The 24,093-nt window shown below is 44.5% G+C and overlaps 1 protein-coding gene across 2 annotated transcripts; it reads left to right on the forward strand.

The window, feature by feature from the left end:
- The first annotated feature begins 77 nt into the window (after positions 1 to 77).
- UNC50 (unc-50 inner nuclear membrane RNA binding protein) lies at positions 78 to 21,453 on the forward strand. Of its 2 annotated transcripts, XM_054727902.1 has the most exons (7): positions 78 to 174; positions 857 to 940; positions 1,029 to 1,312; positions 2,032 to 2,152; positions 18,642 to 18,781; positions 18,870 to 18,971; positions 21,124 to 21,453. In XM_054727902.1, exons 3-7 carry the CDS (start codon positions 1,033 to 1,035, stop codon positions 21,258 to 21,260), a joined length of 780 nt encoding a protein of 259 aa, XP_054583877.1. In that variant the 5' UTR covers positions 78 to 174; positions 857 to 940; positions 1,029 to 1,032; the 3' UTR covers positions 21,261 to 21,453. The 2 variants fall into 2 exon arrangements, with proteins under 2 accessions (XP_054583877.1, XP_008154732.2); XM_008156510.3 differs by lacking the exon at positions 857 to 940.
- The last annotated feature ends 2,640 nt before the right edge of the window (positions 21,454 to 24,093 follow it).

Genomic DNA, 24,093 nt, shown 5'->3' on the forward strand with positions numbered 1-24,093 from the left:
CTATTCCCCGGAGGCCGCGCGCGGCGGAAGTAGGTCCACGTCACGTGTCGCGCCGGGGAGCCGCGTACGTCGCGAGAAGGGAAGTAGGTCCTAGGGCGGCGCGGCTGGGCTCGGCTGCTCGGCGAGGTGGCGGGCTGGGGTTTGCCGCCGGTGGAGGCCGCCGCGGGGCGCCCGGTGAGTCCTGAGGAGCGCTCCGTGCGACGCGGGCTCGCCTCCTCTGTCCGCTGCGGCGTGACGCCCCTGGGCTTTGGAGTGACACGCCGGGCCCGCTGCTGGGCCGGCGGCGGGGCGGGATAGAACCGAGGATAGAACCGAGGACCCTCAGCTAGAGTTGAAGTTCAGATAAACAACGAATAATGTTTAGTATGAGGATGTCCCAGGCAGTGTTTCGGGCGTACTTACACTCAGAAGCACTGCTGTGTCGGATTCCAGAGTGAGAGGGCGGTTTTGTTTGTTACCTCTGGCGACCCCGCCCTCGGCCGGGGCTGGCCCGGAGGCTGGGGAGCGGAGCTGGAGGGCGCCGGGGCGGGGGGCCGGACCGGGCCTGCGCTCACCTGGCTTGAGAGTGGTTCGTCGGGTCTCCCACGGTGTCGTTCCCGATGAACTATTCGTGGAGCCAAACACTGGATTTTAGTTTTGCTTTGTTTTTATATCACCTTCTAGTGAACTGGTAATGCTTTGATGGACCACCTGTGTGATTAGGTCATTTACTTAGAGGCGGGTACTTAAGAGCACGGGATTGAGAGCCAGAATATTTGATCTCTCTCTCTCTCTCTCTCTCTCTCTCTCTCTCTCTCTCTCTCTCTCTCTCTCTCTCTCTCTCTCATTGTCTGAGATTGACATATGGCCCCTATAGGTGCTACTAGGATGGTTCAGAATGGTGTGGCCCTTGGCCACTATGACAGCTGACCTTTCTCAAGGAATGGGGCAGAAATGTCAGGTGACCTCCCTCCTATATGTCTCAGAAAAGGAGTCCTAGTAGCCAACACTTTCTTCATATTACTAGCAAAAGGTTTTTACCCCCATAGGAAGATGTTACCAAGTACTTCAGTGAGCTCCCCACTGCAGGGGAATGGAGCGTTGAATTCCAGGGATGCAGCGAGACACACGGCGGGAGCGAAGCGCTACAAATACCTGAGAAGGCTTTTTCGTTTCCGGCAAATGGACTTTGAGTTTGCTGCCTGGCAGATGCTCTACCTGTTCACTTCCCCACAGAGGGTTTATAGGAACTTTCATTATCGAAAGCAGACAAAGGATCAGTGGGCTAGAGATGACCCAGCTTTCTTGGTGCTATTAAGTATCTGGCTGTGTGGTAAGTGTTAGCTGATCTGCAGAACAGTTGAAAAACAAATTGAGCGTTTGATTGGACTTGCCATTTGGGGACTTTGGTTATAAATTGTGGTGGGTCAGAATTTGGGTTTATTTAAAGCTGCTGCCTCTTTTCTGAAGCCTCACAAATCTCACAGGAAAGAAGGCTGTATTCTTCCTGGTTCTAAAGGGCCCAAGCAGTTGCCAGAGTAAACCGTTACCTGGGAACATGAAAAAGCAAAGGAACAGAGTCACTCCACGTCTTTTAACTACTGTGATAAATACATCCATCCCCAAATGCAAACTTACTGTGAAAAGGAATGTCAGGGTTGTAAATTGCTGTTCACCATCAGAGAAATACAGAGGGAGAGTTGTAAAATACTGATGTGAACTTGAGAAACTACTTCTAAGTTCTTCAGTAGTGTAGGGAAAGTCTTTAGGGTGTTGAAGTGTGTAAATTTTTCTCACCTTTAACTGAAAAGCTGGACCACCCTGGTGAACCACAAACAGACAAGGCCCTTCTTGGTAAACGAGATATCTCAATGGCCCTTCCATGTTCCAAGTTGGTCTGCATTTCTTAATCACATAGAACACATCTTGGGGGTTTTGTTTACATGTCTCTCCAGTACTGGACCGAGGGCATCCTGGAGGTACAGGGACTGTGTCCAGTATCCCCGGAACCTTGCAAAGTGCCTGAATGAATCTTGTAAATCTTTCTTTCAGTGTCCACTGTAGGATTTGGCTTTGTGCTGGACATGGGATTTTTTAAGATGATAAAGCTGCTCCTTTGGGTTGTGTTCATAGATTGTGTGGGCGTTGGTCTTCTCATCTCAACTCTCATGTGGTAAGTACCATACCTTTGATTCTTCAGATACTGCTATAGGGCTTCCTTTAGGGCTTGCTTCACAGGTACAGTAGCCAATGAAAACTGAAACAAGATAGGTGAACTGAGAGCATCCAGTTTGACTACAAAGGTTGGTGTGACTTGCCTCTTGTGTCTACCTGTATCAGAAAGTACTCTAAAGTATGGTCTATATTGTCAAAGTGCATGCAGCAAATAAGTGACTTGATGATTATATCATACTGAAAAAATTCCTGATTTTGCAAAAATATTATGCAGTTAGCCAAAAGTGGTTTGGATGATGGCTTATTTTTCTGCTTCATTTGTCAGTGGGTCACCACTAAATGTATAAGATTTAGAAGGTTATGTTACTTTGAGTTTTTGGTATTAAATGTAGCACACTTGAAAAAAATGATTTTTTTTCTATTAAATTTTTGGTTCCTTCCTGCTGAGGGAGAAACATACACACACACAAATTTTATTCACAGGGCTCTCAGTCTGACTTTGTCTAGGTTTAGTTTAACAACAAGTGTACTGAATGTAAACGAGAATGTAAACGAGGTGTTTGGTTTTTCATTGTTCTCACAGATACACGGGTCTTATGTGAAGGGAATGGATGTGGTGGCTGAACTTAGAGGGCCTGTGGTTGAGTAGGGCTGGTGGTCAGTGTATATCAGAGAAACCAGTGTGGAGCATTTTAGTCACGGAGAGATCTGGGTTCAAATGCCAGCTCAGTCAGTCATTTACTGTGTAACTCTTAGTCCCAGACTCCTCTTTTATAAAATGGAATTATCTATTTTGTAAGGTATTTGAGAAGATTGTGATAGGAAAAGCACCTGGCATATCGTAAGTGCTCAGTAAATGGTAGTTATCAATACTCTTAAAATTCTGAATCTGTAAAACCTGTGAAGATACCAGCCTTTTATTTTCCTTTATAACTTCTGACTAGTACAGTAGAGATTTTGTATGTGCTAGATAGTCAATAAATTGTTACTCTAAAATTCTAAAATCTGGCCTAAAAGTAATGCTGCTAATGTAAGTCACATATTTATTGTCAAAATATCCATGGGGAATATGGTAAATGGAAAAATAAAATTTATTTATTTTATAAATAAATATGGCTTTCAAAGGAAATAGTTTGTAGCAGGCATTTCTGCAATTCTGCATGAATGCGCTGACTGGAGGGCCACAGAAACCAAGTCATCCTGGAGTTTAGTACCTTTGGTATGACTCTGTATGATGTTGTAAGTTAAAATGACTTAGTATGTTTTTGAGAACCTACATTATCTTGTGAATGGTGTGAGGAGCTAAAAATAAGAAATGATAATTGAGGTCATCCCACAGGCACCACAGTAACAAACATGAGGAAGTGTTTGGAGTGGGGGGGGGGGGGGGTGTAATGGGATCAATGATTTCTAGTACCAACTGGAAAAACATAGAAATGTGGACAGCATACTAGGTCTGAGAGTATAGGGTAATACTGAATGGCTAATGAAGATTTGTCATCTGCAAATAATGACAAGTTATTTACTTCTTCCATTATTAATTACTTCTTCCTTTACTGTTTGGATGCCTTTTATTTCATGTTTGATTGCTGTGACTAGGACTTGCAGTACCTGTTGAATATAAATGGTGAAAGTGGACATCCCTGTCTTGTTCCTGATATTAAGGAAACGTTTTCATATATGGCCTTTATTATGTTGGGGTATGTTCCACTTTGCTGAGAGATTTTATCATAAACTAGAGGCCCAGTGCACGAAATTCGTGTGCGGGGCCGGGGGGGGGGGGGGGGGAGGGGTCCCTCAGCCCTGTCTGGGCCTGCAAAGACACCAGCATCCCTCACCCCGGCCTCTAGCTAGAGGTTCCTCCCCTCCTTCTGCACAGCCTCTGGGAAGATGCTTGTCTTGGGGCCTCCTCAGGGCCCTGGCCCACGACGCCCTGCAGTTCGGGTACTTGGGGGCTTGGGCTTTCAGGTCTGGCTTCCTCACCTGGCATGGTGAGCATCAGCTGCCATGGGAGCCTTGCCTCAGGAGTCACCCCCTTGGACCATACTACTTGCGAGTGTGTGTGTGGGGGGATGGCCTCAGTGGCAGTGATTTGATGTCTGTAGCATGCCCGCTGACACCCGCCACTGTGGCACCACACTGGTCCCATCTGGACTGCTGGCAGGGGGCTTGCAGGCTGCGACTGGGGCTGATGGGCTGCGACTGGGGGCTGCAGGTGGAGGACCCCGGCACCCATAGGGCTGTCAGCATCAGGAACTGGAAAGATCCATTTTTCTGGTTCCTCCCCTGCCGCGCAGATGCTGAGCTCCGGGCCCCACAGGCCCGTTCACTCCCGCCGCAAGGCCGGCCGGGGCGGGGACATGGGCTCGCAGCACAGCCATGGCGCAAACGCTGAGCTCAGCGTCCTGCCGGCCCCATTCGGTCCCCACTTAGCAGTGCAGCAGCCAATCGCGTCAGCGGGGAGCGGGGACTTGCAAGGGGGCGGGGAGGCGCGGGGGGGGGGGGGAGGGCGGGGTCCAGCCGAAGCGATTGGCCTCCGCACCGCTGAGCGGGGACCGGACCTAATGGGGCCCGCGGGACGCTGAGCGACATGAGCTCAGCGTCTGCGTCACGGCTGTGCTGCAGCACAGAAGGGGCCTCTGGGGCAGCGAGTCCCCACCTACTCGAGCTCAGCGTCCCACTGGCCCCATTCGGTCCCTGCTCAGCATTGGCGGGACCCCGCCTCCCCGCCACCCTCGAGAGTCCCCGCCCCCCGCCTTTGCCTCCGGCCGGCCCCATTCGGCCACCCCGAGTCCCGCCCCCCGCGCCTCCCGCTGGCCCAATCGTGGGCGTAGCAGAGTGATGGTAATTTGCATATTACCCTTTTATTAGGTAGGATGGATGCTAGATTTTGTCAAATGCTTTTTCTGAATGTATTGATACGATCATGTGATTTTTATCCTTTGTTTTGTTTATGTGGTGAATCATGTTAACTGATTTGTGGATATTGAACTAGCCTTCCATCTAGGGCAGTGATGGCGAACCTATGACACGCGTGTCAGCACTGACACACGTAGCCATTTCGATGACACACGGCCGCTAAGGCGGCCGCATGCCGAGGATGAAACATTTGCGACTAGAGTCTTGGAGTTAGTTTTTTCCTCAGTGACACACTACCCGAGTTATGCTCAGTTTTTTGGCGAAGTTTGACACACCAAGCTCAAAAGCTTGCCCATCACTGATCTAGGGAATAAATCCTAGTTGATCCTGGTGTATGATATGATCTTTTTAATGTATTGTTGAATTTGGTTTGCTAATATTGATTTTTGTATCTATGTTCATCAAGGATATTGGCTTGTAATTTTCTTTTTTTGTAATGTCTTTCTCTAGTTTGAGTATCAAGATAATGCTGGCTTTTAAAATGAGCTTAGGAGCCTTCCTCTTCAATTTCTTAGAATAGTTTGAGAAGGATAGGTATTGAATGATTGCTAAAATTCACCTGTGAAGCCACCTGGTTCCGTGCTTTTGTTTGTTGGGAGGTTGTTGTTTTTTTTAATACTGATTCAATTTTGTTAATAGTTACTGGTTTATTCACATTTTCTGGTTCTTCTTGACTTAGTTTTGGAAGATTGTATGTTTCTAAGACTTTAACCATTTCTTCCAGGTTGTCCAATTTGTTGGCATATAATTGTGGTATTTCCTTATAATCCTTTGTATTTCTGTGGTGTTGGGTGTCACTTCTCCTTCATTTATAATTTTATTTGGGTTGTCTTTTATAATTAAATTTATTGGGATGATATTACTTAACAAGATTATATAATTTTCAAGTACATTTCTGTGATATATGATTTGTATATTGCATTGTGTGTCCACCCCCCAAAGTCAAATCATCTGTCATCACACATTTGGCCCACTTTACCCTTTCTGTTTCCCCATTCCCCTTCCCTCTGGTAAACACCATACTCTTGTCTGTGTCTATGAGTTTTTGTTTGTTTTTCTTGTTTGTTCATTTGTTACTTTCAGCTTTATATCCCACATATGAGTGAACTCATATGGTTCTTTTTCTGACTGGCTTATTTCACTTAGCATGATATTCTCAAGATCCATCCACATTGCAAATGGCACTATTTCATCCTTTCTTAGGGCTTAGTAGTATTCTATTGTATATATGTAACACATCCTTTTCCAGTCACTTATCTAAGAACACTTTAGTTGTTTCCATGTCTTGGCCAGTGAACATACGGGTGCATATATCTTCGCAAAGAAATGTTTTTAAATTTTTCAGGTAGATACCCAGAAGAAGGGTTGCTGGGTCATATGGTAACTGTATTCTTAATTTTTTGAGGAATCTCCATACTGTTTTATTCTTTCTTTCTTTTAAATTTTTTTCATATATATTATTGAAAGTATTACATATGTCCTCTCTTTTCCCCCATTGACTCCTTCTAGCCTGCCCCTGCACCTCACCCCAGGCCTTCACCAACCTGTTGTCTATTTCCATGGGTTATGCATATACGCATACAAGTTATTTCAGTGATCAATTCCCACCACCCACCTTCTCCTGCCTTCCCTCTGAGATTCTACAATCTGTTTCATGCTTTCATGTCTCTGGATCCACTCAGTTCATCAGTTTATTTTGTTTATCAGATCCCACATATGAGTGAGATCATTTGATACTTGTCTTTCTCTGACTGATTTATTTCACTTAGCATAATACTCTCCAGGTCCCTCCATGCTGTCCCAAAGAGTAAGAGATCCTTCTTTTTTACTGCTGCATAATATTCCATGGTGTAAATGTACTACAGCTTGTTTATCCACTCATCTACTGATGGACACTTGGGCTGTTTCCAGATCTTAGCTATTGTAAATTGTGCTGCTTTGAACATAGGGGTGCATACATTCTTTCTGTTTGGTGTCTCAGGCTTATCCTATCTAATCCTATCTAATAAGGAGGGAATATGCTAATTGACCATCACTCCATCACAAAGATGGCTGCACCCACAGCTGAGGCCAAGTTCCCTTAAGGAGCCTTAACGAGCAATCAGCAGGGACCTGAGGCTATGCCCTCCCCCACCCCTGTGGGGCTTGACAAGGGACCTCAGGCCACACCCTCACCCAGCAGGGCTTGACAATGGACCTCAGGCCGCACCCCTGCCCCAGCACCGGGCCAGGGGACCTGAGGCTGCGCCCCCCTGTCTGGCGGGGCTTGACAAGGGACCTCAGGCTGTGCTCCCCATCCAGCGGGGCTTGATGGGGGACCCAAAGTGCTGGGTTGGGGGAACTCAGACCGCGCCCCCCGCCCAGCGGGGCTTGACAGGGGACTGGAGGCTGCGCCCCCTGCCAGTGGGGCTTGACAGGGGACCTGAGGCTGCACCCCCATCCTGGTGCCAGGCAAGGGGACCTGAGGCTGCGCCCCCTGCCCGGTGGGGCTTGACAAGGGTGGGACTGGCCGGGTATGGATCTAGCCCAATGTGGGGGACGGCCGGGTCTGGGTCTCATGCGGTTTTGAGGCACATGTGGGTGGGCTGGGACTTGACTCTGGGTCCCACTTTTAACCCTTTGCACTCGCTTTTTTCTCGATTCCTTTATTCAAATGCTAACCGTGTCAAGTCACACTCGACATCTGAGTGCAAAAGGTTAATGTGCACAAATTTCGTGCACCGGGCCACTAGTAATCTAATAAAGAGGGAATATGCTAATTGACCATCACTCCATCACAAAGATGGCTGTACCCACAGCTGAGGCCAAGTTCCCTTAAGGACCTTAACAAGCAATCAGCAGGGACCTGAGGCTATGTCCTCCCCCACCCCCAACCCCACCCCCGTGGAGCTTGACAGGGGACCTCAGGCCGTGCCCCTCACCCGGCAGGGCTTGACAGGGGACCTCAGGCCGTGCCTCCCGCCCTAGCGTCAGGCTGGGGGACCTCAGGCCACGCCTCTTGCCTTGGCACCAGGCCGGGAGGACCTCAGGCCTCACCCCCTGCCCGGCGCCAGGCCAGGGGACCTGAGGCCACGCCCCCTGCCTGGCGCAGCTTGACGGGGGACCTCAAGGTGTGCTTCCCGTCCTGGTGCTGGGCGAGGGGACCTCAGGCTGCTCTCCCCATCCCAGTGCCAGGCCGGGGGACCTCAAGCTGCACCCCCCGCCCCAGCACAGGGCCAGGGGACCTGAGGCTGCTCCCCCCTGCCTGGCGGGGCTTGACGGGAGACCTCAAGGTGCACTCCCAGTGCTGGGTTGGGGGAACTCAGACCACGCCCCCCGCCCAGCGGGGCTTGATGGGGGACCTGAGGCTGCGCCCCCCTGCCTGGCGGGGCTTGACAAGGGACCTCAGGCTGTGTCCCCCACCTGGCGGGGCTTGACCGGGGACCTCAAGGCATTCCCCCCACCCCATCTGGGGGACCTCAGGCCATGCCGCCCATCCTGGCACTGGGCCAGGGGATCTGAGGCTATGCCCCCTGCCCGGCGGGGCTTGACAAGGGTGGGACTGACTGGGTCTGGATCTAGCCCAATGCGGGGGGGCCGGCTGGGTCTGGGTCTCACGTGATTTTGAGGCACATGTGGGTGGGCGGGGACTTGACTCTGGGTCCCCCTTTTAATGTGCACGAATTTTATGCACCAGGCCACTAGTTAGGATATATTCCTAGAAGTGGAACAATGGGTCAAATGGCAGTTCCATGTTTTATTTTTTGAGGAAACTCCATACTGTTTTCCACAGTGGCTGACACTTGGTCTGCATTCCCACCAGCAGTGTACTAGGGTTCCTTTTCTCTACATCCTCTCCAGCACTTGTCATTTGTTGATGGTAGCCATTCTGACAGGTGTGAGAATGGTACCTTATTGTCATTTTGATTTGCATCTCTCAGATGATTAGTGACTTTGAGCATTTATAATAAGAGCGCAATATTCAAATCGGCCGAACGGCCGAACAGTGGAATGACAGTCCGGATGACCTTCCCTATGAAGTCGGGGCTGTGAAGGCCTACTCTTGCACGAATTTTGTGGATCAGGCCTCTGGTTTTTTCATATGTCTCTTGGCCATCTGTATGTCCTCTTTGGAGAAGGGTCTATTTAGATCCTTTGCTCATTTTTAATTGGATTGTTTGTCTTCCTTTTGTTAAGTTGTATGAGTTCCCTATATTTTTTTATATTAACCCTTTATCAGATGTATCCTTGCCAAATATGTTCTCCCATACAGTGGGCTCTTTTCATTTTGTTGATGGTTTCTTTTGCTGTGCAGAAGCTTCTTTTTTTGATGTAGTCCCATTTGTTTATTTTTTCCTTAGTTTCCTTTGCTTTAGGAGATGTATCTGTAAACATATAGCTACCAGAGATGTCTGTGATTTTGCTGCCCATGGTTTCTTGTAGGATTTTTATGGTTTCACAACTTACATTTAAGCCTTTTATCCATTTTGAGTTTATTCTTGTGTATAGTGTAAGTTGGTGGTCTAGCTTCATTTTTTTTTTTTTTTTTGCATGTGTCGGTCCAATTATCCCAACACCATTTATTGAAGAGACCCTCTTGACTCCATTGTATGCTGTTGCCTCCTTTGTCAAATATTAATTGAGCATAATGGCTTGGGTCAATGTCTGGGTTCTCTGTTCTGTTCCATTGATCTATATGCCTGTTATTCTGCCAATACTATGCTGTTTTGATTACGGTAGCTTTGTAGTATAACTTGAAATCTGGTATTGTGATTCCTCCAATTTTGTTTTTCTTTCTCAAAATTACTGCAGCTATTTGTGGTCTTTTTTGATTCCATATAAATTTTTGGAGTAATTTTTCAAGCTCTGTGAACTATGCCATTGCTATTTTAATAGGGATTGCATTGAATCTGTAGACTGCCTTAGGTAGTATGGACATTTTAATTATATGGCTGTATTTCTCTCTTCCTTCTTCTTACACCAGTCGCTTTAGCATTTTTTGCAGTTCTGGGTTGGTGGTGATAAACTTACTTAGCCTTTTTTTGGTCTGGGAATGTCTTTATTTCATCTTCAATTTTAACTGATGGCCTTGCTGAATAGAGTAGTTTTGGATTCTGGCCCTTTCTATTAATTATTTTGAATACTTCATGCCATTCCCTTCTGGCCTTAAGTGTTAACTGTTGAGAAATCAGCTGACAGTCTAATGGGAACTCCCTGGTGTGTTACTTTCTGTCTGTCTGTTGCTGCCTTATTTTTCTATTTGATCTCTAATTGGGTGTTTATTTCTACTTTGTCTTCCAAATCACTGATTTAGTCCTCTGCTTCATCCAATTCACTTTTAATTCTCTCCTGTATATTCCTAATGTCAGATATAGTATTCTTCATTTCTGACTATTGTTTGTGGTTTCATTTTCCCTTTTCATGCTTTTTTAGTTCTCACTAAGTTCCTTAAAATTCTAAGTTCCTTAAGTGCCTTTTATAACCATTACTTTGAACTGTGTTTGATAAGTTGTTTACCTCCATTTCATTTAATTTTTTTTTTTTTTTTTTGGAAATTCCTCCTTTTCTTTCATTTGGTGGTTTATTTTTGTCTTCCAGTTTTAGCTGTCTCTTTGTTTGTTTCTGTCCATCAGATAGAACTGCTATGCCTCCCAGTCTTCATGGGATGGCCTTACGTAGAAAGTGCCCTGTTGGACCCAGTGGTGCAGTCTCTTTGATTTCCAGAGCTGGATAGTCTAGCAGTATCCCCCTTGTGTGTGTTATGTGGGCTCTCCTGTTGTAATTTGGTCTCGTTTGTTGATTTCCTGTTTGTGGATGGGATTTCCTCCAACTACAGGTATTATACAGGTGGTGAGAGAACAAAGCAAGACCAAATAGAAAACAACTGGAAAAGCAAAACAAACAAGAAAGGCTAAAAAATAAAATAAAAAGAGATAGAGGTAAAGTGAAAGTAAAACGAATACTAAAAGACATGAGAGCAAAGAATTAGAGGATGTAAAAAAACAAAAAGAGGATGTGGAAACAAAGAAGGAAGAGAAAAGAATTTAGTCCATTTACATTGATAGTAATTTGGTAGACTAAGGATTAAAAAGAAAGGGAAACACAAATAAATGAAATAATAATTATTTTAAAAAGTAATAATGAATACACTAAAATTTAGAATAGGAAAAGAGTAACTGGAAAAGAAGAAAAAAATAACAATATAAAAAAGGAACAGAGAGGAACAAAATAATAAAAGGAAAGAAACAAGAGATATGAAAGAAAAAAGGAGAGAAAGAAAAAAAATATCCTTTGGATCTGCTATGTGTGGAGCATGCTGGATTTTGTTCTGATATTGTTGAATCTGGCCACTTGGTGTATTGATCCTGGGCCACCCAGGAATTTCTCTGGTCCAGACACATGTGAGTCACGGCTCTGCCTGGTCCTTGGCAACCTGACTGAAGCCTGGTAGGCAGAGCCCCACGTAGTCCCTCGGTGGGAACGCCATAGCGCAGAGGCTGGGTCTGCCTGGGCTCTCACACTCGAATACCCCTGTTCTGAGTTATCTCTTCCCCCTCATGGAATTGTACTCTGCAGGGGTACCCTGGTCTTGGCCAGGATGGTTTGAGCAGACTTGTGCTGGGTATAGTGCCTTCGATAGTAGGAGAGTGGGCAGCCACTTCCTCTCCTTCAATGCCTCAGTTCTGCCTGGCTTGCTGGCATGGCACCCCCTGGCTGCCATCTCAAGCAGGGTGGGATAAAAACAAAATCAACAACAACAAATAAATTGATTAAAAGAGAGTCGGCCCTTTTTGGCACTCCAAACTTTTAGTGCTGCCCAGGCTCCAATCAAATATCTGAGTCTCCTGCACTACCAGAGCCAGCTGCAGGGCACACATTTCCAGCCCATAGTCGGGTCACTGCAAGGCGGATCAGAAGCAGCCGTTCTGCAGGTGGGGGTAAGAGCCACCTCCCCTGTGCTTTAGGTGGGCAGGGCTGACCCTCCTTCCTGGGTCCTACTGTCTCGTCCCCATCCTGCTCCCTGCCAAGAGGTCCTCCAGGAAATAAAGGGTCCCTCAGACTCAATCCTGGGTGTGTCCTCCAGTCCCCTCTACTGGCCCTGAGTTGTGCTGCGTGGCCCTGATTAGTGCAAACTTCCCAGGTGGGAGGATTGGTTCCTCTCCACCACAGGCACTCCTGGCTCACCCACAGATCACAGCTTTTTCAGTCTCCATCCATCCCTGGTTCTAGTAGTGCCCTGACCTACAGGGAAGTTACAGGCTCCTCCCTGGCTAACAGTGCATTTTCCACCCTGACTTCTGGTGGTAGGGTTGCAGGGCCTGGCAGGGCGGGCAGTGGTGGTTACGGCCTTAGTCTGAGCTGAGGCAGAGGCTCCAAGGCCACTATTTTCTTGTTGATTTTTTTTGTCTGGACGATCTGTCGAAGTCAGTAAGGTGTGAAAGTCCCTACTATCATTGTAATACTCCCTTTATGTCTGTCAGTCTTGTCTTTTTATAATTAGGAACTCCTAGGTTGAATGCATATATGTTTACAAGAGTTAAATCTTTTTATTGAGTTGACCTATTTATAATTATTAGATGCCTTTCTCACCTCTTGTTACAGCTTTTGTTTTAAATTCTATTTTGTCTGATAAAAGTATTGCTACCCCAACTTTTTCAATTTGTTTTCATTTGCATAAAATATATTTTTTTATCTTTTTTACTTTTAGTATGTGTGGTGTGTGTTTTTTAATCTAGAGTGGGTCTTTTGTAGATAAGCATATGTACAGTGTTTTGTTTTGTTTTTTAAACCATTCAGCTACTGTATGTCTTTTTATTGGAGCATTTTTGAAAGTAATTTGGTAGTTATATCATTTTATCAGTTGTTTTCTGATTGTTTTGTAGTTTTTCTCTGGTCCTTTCATACTCTCTTGCGTTCTTGTATGTTGATGATTTTCTATAGTGTTGTGTTTGGAATCCTTTCTCTTTATTTTGTGTACATCTCTTAGATATTTGGTTTGTGGTTAACCATGTGCTTCTATATATACCAAGTTATAGTTATAGTAGTCTATTTCAATTTGATTATCACTTAATTTTGAACACATTCTATAATCACTACAATTTTTACTATCCCCGTGTTTGTTTTGTCATTACCTTTTTCTTCTTTTGCATGTGTGTTTGTGTGCATCCCTTAATTTATTGTTGTAATTCCTACTTTGTCTTTTAACCTTTGTACTAGCTTGCTTGATCCACAGTTTCAACTGTTGACCGTTTTCAGTGAAATTTTTTTTCTTTCCTATATATTTTTTTCATACTTTCGGTCTTTATCTTTTTTTTTTCCTTTTTTTTTTTCATTTCAGAGAGAGAGAGAAACATCAATGATGATGAGAGAGAATCATTGATGTGCTGCCTCCTGCACGCCCCACACTGGGGATCGAGCCCACAACCCAGACATGTGCCCTGACCAGGAATTGAACCTGGGACCCTTTAGTCCACAGGCCAGTGCTCTATCCACTGAGACAAACCAGCCAGGGCTGGTCTTTTATCTTAAAGAAGTCCCTTTAATATTTCTTGTAATACTGGTATTGTGGTGGTGAACTTGTTTAGCCTATCTTATCTGGGATATTCTATTCTCCTTCCATTCTAAATGATATCCTGCTGGGTAGAGTAATCTTGTAGGTTTTGGTCTTTCATCACATTGACTGTTTTGTGTCAGTCTTTTTTTGCCTGCAGAATTCTTGGTAAGATATCAGCTGATAGTTTTATGGTGGGGGCGGGGCTCCCTTATACATAACTGACTGCTTTTCTCTTGCTGTGTTTAAGATTTTCTCTCTTTTTAGCCTTTAGCATTTTAATTATGGTATGTCTTGATGTGGGCCTCTTTGGGTTTATCTTGTTTGAAACTCTGCACTTCCTGGATTTGTATGTATATTTCCTTTTCCAGATTAGTGGAGATTTCCATTATTTCTTCCAACAGGTTTCCAATCCATTTTTTCCTGTATTCTCCTTCTGCAGCTCTTATGGTGTGAATATTGGTGGCCTTAATGTTGTCCCAGAGGTCCCTTAAACTATCCTCATTTTTAAAAATTATTTTTTCCTTTTTTGCTATACTGATTGGGTGTTTTTTACTACATTGTCTTCCATATCACTGCTTTAACCTGATGTTGATTCCCTCCAGTGTATTCTTCTGTAGTTACTGTATTCTTCAGTTCTGATTGGTTCTTGTTTCAGTTTTCCATCTTCCTTTTTATGTTTCTGTATCTATGCTGAAGTTTTCCCTGAGTTCATCTGTTTTTCTCTCAAGTTCATTGCAAATTGTTATAACCAGTGTTTTGAACTCTGCATCTGGTAGGTTGCTTATCATCATTTCATTTAGTTTTTCTGGAGTTTTGCCCTGCTCTTTCATTTGGGACATGTTTTTTTGTCTCCTTATTTGACTGACCTCTGTGTGTGTTGCTGTGTATGAGGTAGATAAGCTATGTCTCCTGGTCTTGACAGAGTGGCCTTATGTAGAGAGGGTCCTCTCAGGCATAGTTCTGCAGTCTTTCTGGTCACCTGAGCTGGTTGCTCCAGGGGTTTCCCTGTGGGGTTGGGTGTGCCCTCCTGTTGTAGTGGCTGCTATACCACCACCATTTATTGGTGTCGACCATCTCTGGCTGACTGTGAGGGCTGGATGTGCCTACAGCAGACAAGTTGTTAACCCCACAGATGGGATTGTTGCTTTAGCAGAACTGTGGTGCCAGCCGAGGCTGCTCTTGGGGTGTACCACTTGTGGAACTGGTTAGGTGGCACTCTGGTGTGGTCTGAAGCCATCTACCAGGTTTGTTGGGGCTGGAACTTCTTGGGAGGGATTCTGGTGCAGGCCAAGTTGAGGCACCGCTTGTGCTAGGCTTGATGACTCTTGTGAGGAGCTGTAAGGTGGTCTGCGGTTGTGGTTGGTTTATTGGTTGTGCTGGGCTTGAAGATGCGTGGGAGAGGCTACACTGCAAACTGAGGCTGCCTGCCGCTTGTGCCTGCCTTGTGGCCTCTTAATTGGAACTACGTTACAGGCCAAGTCTGGCCTCCACTTATCCCAGGCTTGGGGCCACCTGATGGGAGTTAGAATGTAAGGAGGCCGATTTCTCCTGGTACTGGGCTTGGGGCCATTTGGGAAGAGCTACAATGCACACCAAGGTCCCAGCTGCTGCTTGTTTGGGGTTTCCGGAGCTTTGGGGAAGTTTGCAGGGCAAGCCTAGGACAGCCATCACTTGTGTGAGGTTTGAAGATTTGGGGGGAAGTCTGCAGTGCAATCCAAGGCAGGCTGCTTATGTAGAAGAGCCGCCTGAAGAGGCGGAGGCCTGGCGAGCAAGTTGGGTGGGGTCTTAGGGAATGATCAGGACGAGGGAACAATGTTAGTCAGTTTTATGGAAAGATTTGGTGCCCACATATGCAGAACTGGTTGGGTGAGAGATCAACCGAGGACTAGTGGTGCCTGCCAGTGCTTCCATCCCTCGTGTGAGTTGTCCTGACCCCTGCCGCTCCAGCCCTCACTCTGAAGTTAAATGCAGTTCCTCCCGGTATGTTTCTGGAACTGTTCTGAGTTGCAGCCCCTTCACTAGCTTAAAGAGTAAATAAGTTTGTGAGTGAATCTGTGCATGGTCCCTTTAAGAGTAATGCCTAGTGTCTAGCAGCCCTTTGTCTTTGAACACATCCCAGCTGGTTTTCACAACCAGTTTTTACAGGGACTCCTCTTCCTGGCACTGGATGCCCTAGTCTTGGGAGTCCAGTGTGGGGCTGTGACTCCTCGCTCCTCAGGTTGGACCTCCACAGCCGACTTATCCCTCCCATTTCATAATTGCCACACTGTGGGTGTGGGACCTGCCCGGTCCAAGTGTATGCCCTTCCTACGGTCTTCATGTAGCTGCCTCTTTAAATCGTTAATTATGACAGTCTGTTCAGCTACACTTGAAGTGGATCTCAATGGTTGTTCTATAATTTAGTTGTAATTTTGGTGTGATCTTGGGAGGAGACAAGTTCAGAGTTGACCTCCTCTGCCAACTTGACTGTAGGTTGTTTGTTTTCTTTTTTTCTGTTTGCTAGTTCATTGGGTGATTTCCACTTCATTGTCTTTCAGCTCACAGACATTATTTTTTTGCATCAACTAATCTGCTCTTGATTCCCTCTAGTGTAATTTTCATTTTAGTTACTGTTCAATTCTGATTGGTTTTATTTTATATTTTCTATTTCTTTGCTGATGTTTTCACTGAGTTCATCTATTATTCCGAGTTTGGTGGGTATCCTTAATCAGTGTTTTTTTAAGTCTTTATCTAGTGGACAGCTTTTTCCCATTTCATTTACTTCTTATTCTGGTCTTTTGTTTAGAACATGTTTTTTGTCTTATTTTGGTTCTTTCTCTTTGTTTCTATGAGTTAGACAAAACAGCAATCTCTCCCAGTCTTGAAGGCACGGGTTGGTGTCTTTCGTAGGGCAGCTGGCGCTGGAGCATGCATGTGCTATAGGCCAAGCATGTCGAACTCAAAGGCTAACACAAGACAAATAAACAAGGTTGAAATTTACGTGGGCCACAAAAAAAAACCAAAAAAAACAAAAAACCTTCCATTTTCATAGAAACGTGGGTTTCTTTCAATAGAGACATAATAGAACATTTTAATAAAAATTAATGTTTTCTTGAACATTAACTTACCACTGAATAACTGCACAAATTAATAAGCGTAATGCAAATAAACCTACTTTCCTTGTCCTCCAAAAGCAAAATATTTCCTGTTGCGCACACCAAACAAGTCAGTACAAAACTAATGACGTGGCAATCAGCTGCTAGTATTAGTGGAGAGAAATGGTACGCCTGCGCGTAAGGCATGTAAGGGAAATGAGTGCAACACAATTATAGTAATCAGTCATTAGCAAACGTAGTTTATTAATAATTATGTTTAACAGGATGTTGTAAAAATTAAGTTATGAAATTTTTATTAAAATGTTTCTTACATACCATTATATTGGCTGGGCCAGAAAAGTATAGGTTGTGGGCCACATGCGGCGAGTTTGACATGCTTGATGTAGGGAGATCCAGGATGAAGCTGCACCAGGGTTGCCTTGGCCAGTTGGTTGGAGTTACCTCTGGAATGCCCCACAGCTCAAGGGGAGTCTCAGAGGCAAGCCACACACACTCCTCAGACATACTTGGCACCCTGCTCAGGGGCTCTGGGGAGTCCCAGGGCAGTTCACACTGGGGCTGGGAGCTTTAGTTGTAGAGGCCCAGGGGTCCACACCAGGACTGCCTTGGCTGGCCAGTTGGAGCTGGAGCTGGCATGGTCTGTGCAAGTTCCAGGGACTAGCCATACTAGAGTGGGAACTACAGCTAGAGCGTGTGTGAGCCACGGGAAGTTACAGGGGCAAACAGTGCTGGGGTCACCTTGTCAGGCCAGCTGGAAGCACGGTAGCTGAGGCAGGCCACTGGGAGACCCGTGGACAAGCCTAGGAGATGTGGGTCTGACAGTCTTGGCCAGCCTTGCTAGAGTGCCTGGATCATGGTCCTACCATATATTTCTTAGTCCGTACTAATAGTCATCTTCCACATAACAGGTCCAAATCCAATCTCTTGCACTCTCCTTCCTGCCCCACCTCAGTCAATATCAGCTTGACCTTGCACATGTTTAAGGCAAAAACCAGTCATCCTGACATTTTCCCCCTCATACTCCACATCCAGCACCTACAATCCTATTGGTGCCGCCATAACTATAGTATGTCCCATTTGGCCCCACTTGCAATGCTGCCACTGTTTACTTCTGTCACAGTAGCCTCTCAACTGGTGTCTCCACTTCCATTCTTGTCCCTGTAGTCCGTTTTCAGAGTTGTGGCTAGAGGAACCTGGTCAAAACAGTGTCTCTCTCCTGGGAAATAGTGATCTCTCATTTCACCCAGAGTAAAATACTGGGGTCTTAAAACGGCCAGGGACTCTGTAAGATCTGGCTCCCATTTCTTTTCTGGTTTCATTTCCTGCAACACTGCTTACTTGTTTCTGGCACAGTGGTCTCCTCACCCACTCCTCAGACATACCAAGCACCCTGCCACCTCCTCTGTACTCCACCATCTCCTCCACCCCTGTGTTGGCCTCCCTGCTGCCTGAAATGCTCTGCTCCAGGTAATTCCCATCACTGCCTTGGGTCGTCACTCATATGTTTTGTGACCATATCTAACATTGCATATCAACTCTGTATTCTCTGTCATTCCCTTCCTTCCTCTTTCCTTCTTCCCTCCCTCACCGAGGACATGTTTTCATTGATTTTTAAAGAGAGGAAGGGAGAGAAACATTGATCAGTTGCCTCCTGTATGCACCCCAACTGGGGATCGAACCTGCAACTTTCTGTTGTATGGGACAATGCTCCAACCAGTTGAGTACCCAGCTGGGTTACTGTTTCATTCCATAGTACCATCTAACATACACTTACATTCTATTGTCAGTCTACTCCCACTAGATTGAGGGCAGAGTGTTTGAATTACGTTTACTGCTGTATTTCTAGTGTATGAAATAATGCTTGGTACATAGAAGCTAGTCGGTAAACACTTACAGAATTTTTATTGTATTATGAAAGAAATTTTAATTTTGCTCTTCAGGTTTATCTCTAACAAGTATTTAGTGAAACGGCAGAGCAGAGACTATGATGTGGAGTGGGGCTATGCCTTTGATGTGCATTTGAATGCTTTTTATCCTCTCCTAGTCATTCTACATTTCATCCAACTATTTTTCATCAACCGTAAGTAGCAGTTACTTCTCAAAATAGTTTTTAAAAGTCTTCATAGTATGCAATGAAAAGAGAGTCATTGTCTGTATCTCTTTGGCAGATGTCATCCTAACAGACACATTTATTGGATATTTGGTTGGAAATACCTTCTGGTTGATTGCTATTGGCTATTACATCTATATAACCTTCCTGGGATACAGTGGTAAGTAACTAATTGTTTTGGTTGACTGAAAACATAACAGAGGGGGAATTTGTAAAAGTAATACAATTAGCTTACTTTTATGGAGCCTTTGTAGGCACTGTCTCAAGAATGTTATATGAATTATGTCACTTAATCTTCAAAATTATGTAATACTAGAGGCCCGATGCACAATATTTGTGCAAGGAACTTGGCCCTCCCAGCTGCGGTAGCTTACCTCGACCCTCCCAGCCCCAGTTCATCCTGAAGGTCGTCCAGAAGGACGTCCAGTCTAATTAGCATATTATGCTTTTATTATTATAGATAGGTTTACTTAGCCCCATTTTTCAAATGAGGAAACGAAGCACAGAGAGATTAAGTTAACATGTCCATGGTCACACATCTCAAAAGTGGCATAGTTGGTATGTAATTTTATCATTTCAAGGAACCATGTTAAACTATATTGGTTATCTCCACGTTACCTACAGGAACCCATGACCAGTGTCCTTTTTCTACAAGCTTTCAGGTTTGAGTTACCAATGGTAGGTTAGAGAGGAAAAGTTGGTCAAATGAATGGGCATATGAACTTGAGTGCCTCGTTTTCCAGTTTTATAATCACTACTGGAGGCCCAATGCACGAAATTCTTGCAAGAGTAGGCCTTCACAGCCGCAGCAGCTGCCTCATTCCCTCCCTCGCAGCCAAGGTGGCTGCCTCAATCCCGCGGCTGCAGCCCCAGCTTCGTCCGGAAGGTTGTCCAGCTGTTCAGTCTAATTAGCATATTATGCTTTTATTATTATAGATAGGGTCTGTAGAAGATTCCAGAAAATCAGACCCAACTTCTGACCTGAGGATATGTTTGCAAATATTGTTAAATCCTGCTATCAGTTCATTTTTCTTAATATGAGAAAATATTTGTTGGTCTTCCTTTAAGACATGATCTCCATTAAAGAGCCAAATACCTCACATTGTAATACCTTGTTTGAGGTAATGGGAATCCTTTCTCCTGTTCAGGGGAGAGGCCCGTGATATGTCTTTGTTATTAGCATGCTGCAACATTGTGGCTTCTCTAACTGGATTTAAAAATCCTATCTAATAAAAGGGTAATATGCAAATTAACCACCACACCATCACAAAGATGGTGGCGCCCATAGCGGCCAGGGGGCTGGATGCTGGCGGTACCACCCTGGCCATGAGCCCCAGTGTCCCACGCACCCTGGCCCGCGGAGGGAGGGTGGGTGGACGGGCCTCTGGCCAGAGGCCAGCCGGGGCACAGGATGCTGGCATCGTTGCAAGCCGTGCTGAGGGCTCCCCGCCCCACCCCCACGCACCAATTTTGTGCACCGGGCCTCTAGTATATGTGTACATATATGTGTATGTGTGTATATATATTTCAGAGAGGAGAGGGAGAATCATTGATTGGCTGCCTCATGAACACCCACTAGAGATGGAACCCACAACTGGGCATGTGCCCTGATCAGGAATAGAATTGTGACCTCCTGGTTCATAGGCTGCCGCTCAACCACTGAGCCATGCCAGCTAGGCTCTCAGTGGATTTTTAGCGCTCTTCTGGTAACTCCCTATAGTTTAGAACAGCTTCTTTGAGCACAGGTCAGTTACTTCCTGTATGAGGTATTTAGGTAAGGATGCATGGGGTAGGAAGAGCAAGAAACAAACATGGATGTTGGGCACAGATTTGATGTTTGAGTTTCAGCTCTTTCCTAAGGCTTGGTATGCTAGTGGAGACCTCACCTTCTCAGTGGAAGAGTAACACTGTCTTACCTTGGAAAATAAAATAGCTGGAGGTTGTGTTTTTCCTGTTATATCAGCTATCTCTGGTACTTTAAGATGGACTCTTAGAAGTTTAAACTCACCACCCATTTCACTAATATTGTGACGTTTATCCTGCGTTCTCAATCTGTCTTAGTCCTGGACTTGCTTCTCGCTCAGCCTTTGTGCTAAAGTAACTCCCCTGGTGGGTTTCTTCCCAGCGTGAGGAAGGAGGCAGCACAGAACACAGCACGATCTAGGGTGGTCCTGGCTACACAGCTTCCTGTTACTGACTGAACTAGTGTTCCTCTTTGGCCGTGTTGTAGTGAAGAGCTGTCTTTCCGGATGTTCATTTATTAGTCACATTTCCTTATTTTAAAAATGAATTTGGATTTGCTTCTTTTCCAGCATTGCCATTTTTGAAAAATACAGTAATTCTTCTCTATCCATTTGCACCTCTCGTTCTGCTCTACGGGCTGTCACTAGCACTAGGATGGAACTTCACCCACACACTGTGTTCCTTCTACAAGTACAGAGTGAAGTGAAAAGCAGTGAGACTGTACATCTTAACTGTGTCAACAGTATTGGTGAAGTGATTTCTTATGAAACTTGTAAATAAACTCTTATTGTAGATATCTTGGTGTAAAGTTTGTGAATTTGAGGAAATATATGTTAACACTATTGTCATACATTCCTTAAAACTAATTAAATGTACATTTCTATTATAAATATTTTTAAACTAAAGCGTGTGTGTTTTTTATTCTAATATTTGCACACAAAATTATATACAAAGTATTAAAGGCATGAGGAAATCAGGTAAAACTTTTCAATATGAATCCTTCTTGAAAGAGCTTCTTTTTGAAGAACATAATAATATGCTCCCCTTTCTCCTCCGTTACTGACAAGGTACTTAACTCAGCCTCCATTTACTACTGGGTTGTATTTTAAACATTTATGTAGGGTAGGGTGTATGATCTTAGTCTAACCTTCAGGCCCTAAATATCTTTAAGAGCATTTTCTCTGCTAAAAAACACACTTCTTAGAGTGAAGAGGCCCATGGTGGCTGCTCTTCATTCGGGAGCTGTATAGAGCACATAATGTATGAGTGAGTATCTGCATCACACAGAACCACTGTCTTAACACCACCGTTTTCTTTCAAGATTTTCTAAAACCCACATAGAAGATCCACTGCTATTTTCTAATTGAAAATAGTTCAAATATATTATTATATCAGTGTTAAAACCAATAAAATTTGCTTCGTGAAGTCTTACCTATTTTTCTATTAGAGGGAATCTTGGATTCAGCATGGATTTTTAAACGTCTTTATTTCAAATACACATGAACGGTGTGGCACAAACAGGGATGAAAGGCACAGTCAACAGGACCAGTTATTAAGTTATAGCAGCAAATTTGAAAATAATCTTCCTTTGAAAATTTAACAGGTACCTAAAATATTACTACAGGTATTACCCATTCAACCAATGATGACATTGTAAGGAATATGTACAATACATTAAGGAGAAAAAATTTAGTACAACTTGGGAATCCAATTTCTCAGGCAGCTTCTCCAAGGGGTACTTCCAGAAACATCCCGGATGCGAACACCAACTTTCCCATCAGTGCTCTCGATGAGAAAACACTTCAGTTTCTCATCCCATAATGAAGCACGATTATTATGTTTAATCAGCTGACTTCTAAATCTCCTAAAAAACACTACTGTCTATACTTAAATGAAGAGTATCAAATCTGCTGGCAGTGCATCTTACAGTACTGGCGATATCACCATTTTTAAGGCTCAGAGAATGTATTCAAAAGATGTTTTCATCCCATTGCAGCAAACACTGAGCATTGCAAATAAATTGTGAAATGCTAATCACACGAGTACCGAACCTCTGATTCCAGGGCAGCGTGCTAGCTACTAAACCAAGAAGGGCTAGCAGCAAGGGACACATGCAATGGCTTCCCTAACATCTGAGAGGACTCCCCACAACAAACAGACCTAATTTTACCCCCGACTCTACTTTTTACTCCAACAGTAACAACACGGAATAATAGCACAAAGTACAGTCCATTCAGCACACAGTTTATTTTTCTGAATGGTGTCTTATAAATCCTGAACTCCTGCACTGGGGAGTGCCAGGTGGTTCTTAGCCGTCCCTTTGAGAGTGACCTAGTTAGTGCCCACACTGGGGAGGGGACTGGTTCCGGTGAGAAGGGTTTATATATATTGATTGATGATACAGACATAGTAACAAATCCTCTTTTTTGAAAAATATACAGTGGTAAATAGTCTTGTGAGTACTGTATATCCACATGCATTAAAGAAACAAAGCATACTAGTTATGGCATATATCTGTTAAGATTAAAATTTACAACAAACTAACTTCTACACTATAACACTGCTACATAGTTTGGAAAAGTTTTCTATAAAAGAAAGATGTGATATGCAAGTTCCCTCAAAACACTAAGATATGTTTATGACCCCAATTTCTGACCTCTGACAGTGTTAGCCTCTTTTTTTCCCCTTTTATTTTACTTACATCAAGGGCAAGTATAGCATTATACTAAAAATAAGCACAAAAATTAATGGACAAACCAAAATAAAAACTTCACTAGCAATTAATAGCTTGGAAGTAGAGATATTTTGGAACATATTTGCCAAGTACAAAAATTTGGTTGGCACTATAGGATTTGATCTGTGCTTAGACAGTAAGTTCTGGTTTAAAAAAAAGTACTTCAATACAAAGTAGATTGATCATATGCTCTACATAAAAGGCAGAAGGATTTTTCCTCCTAATTTAGTATCTTATTTGTAATACTACTGTTCATTCTTAAATAATACACTGACAGGCTCAGAGCAGACTAAATCGGCATAAGGTAATACTTTTTCTAGGAGAAAGATTCCTTGTACGCTGTTGGATTCCTTCTACTCCTAGCAGTTCCTTTAGAAGCACTAGTAAGATGCTGTAAGTTTTTGTCAACAAATTTCCAATGAAGACAGCTCTGGCATAGAAATCCCAGACGAGGCCCAGGAGTAGGATTTCCTCATGCATTTGCCAAGAAACACCACTGTACTAGAGGGAATCTGTGTGAAGACTTTCCCTCTTCACCTTTTAAATACTGTATTCATCTTTCATTGCTACATAACACATCACCACAAATTTAGAAACTCATTTCGTATCTCAGAGAAGTCCAGGCAGGCTGGACTGAGTGCTCTGCTCAGGGTCTCAGGCTGGAGTCAAGGTGTGGGCAGGCGGGCTCTGACCTGGCGGGGGAGAACCCACCTGCCCACTTGGTCAGGTTGTTGGCTGTGTTCAGTTCCTGGGGCTAGCAGGTCCCTTTCCCTCGGCTGTCAGCTGAGGCCTCAGCTTAAGGCCA

The sequence above is a fragment of the Eptesicus fuscus genome, chromosome 16, assembly GCF_027574615.1.
Source record: "Eptesicus fuscus isolate TK198812 chromosome 16, DD_ASM_mEF_20220401, whole genome shotgun sequence".
Taxonomy (NCBI): Eukaryota; Metazoa; Chordata; class Mammalia; order Chiroptera; family Vespertilionidae; genus Eptesicus; species Eptesicus fuscus.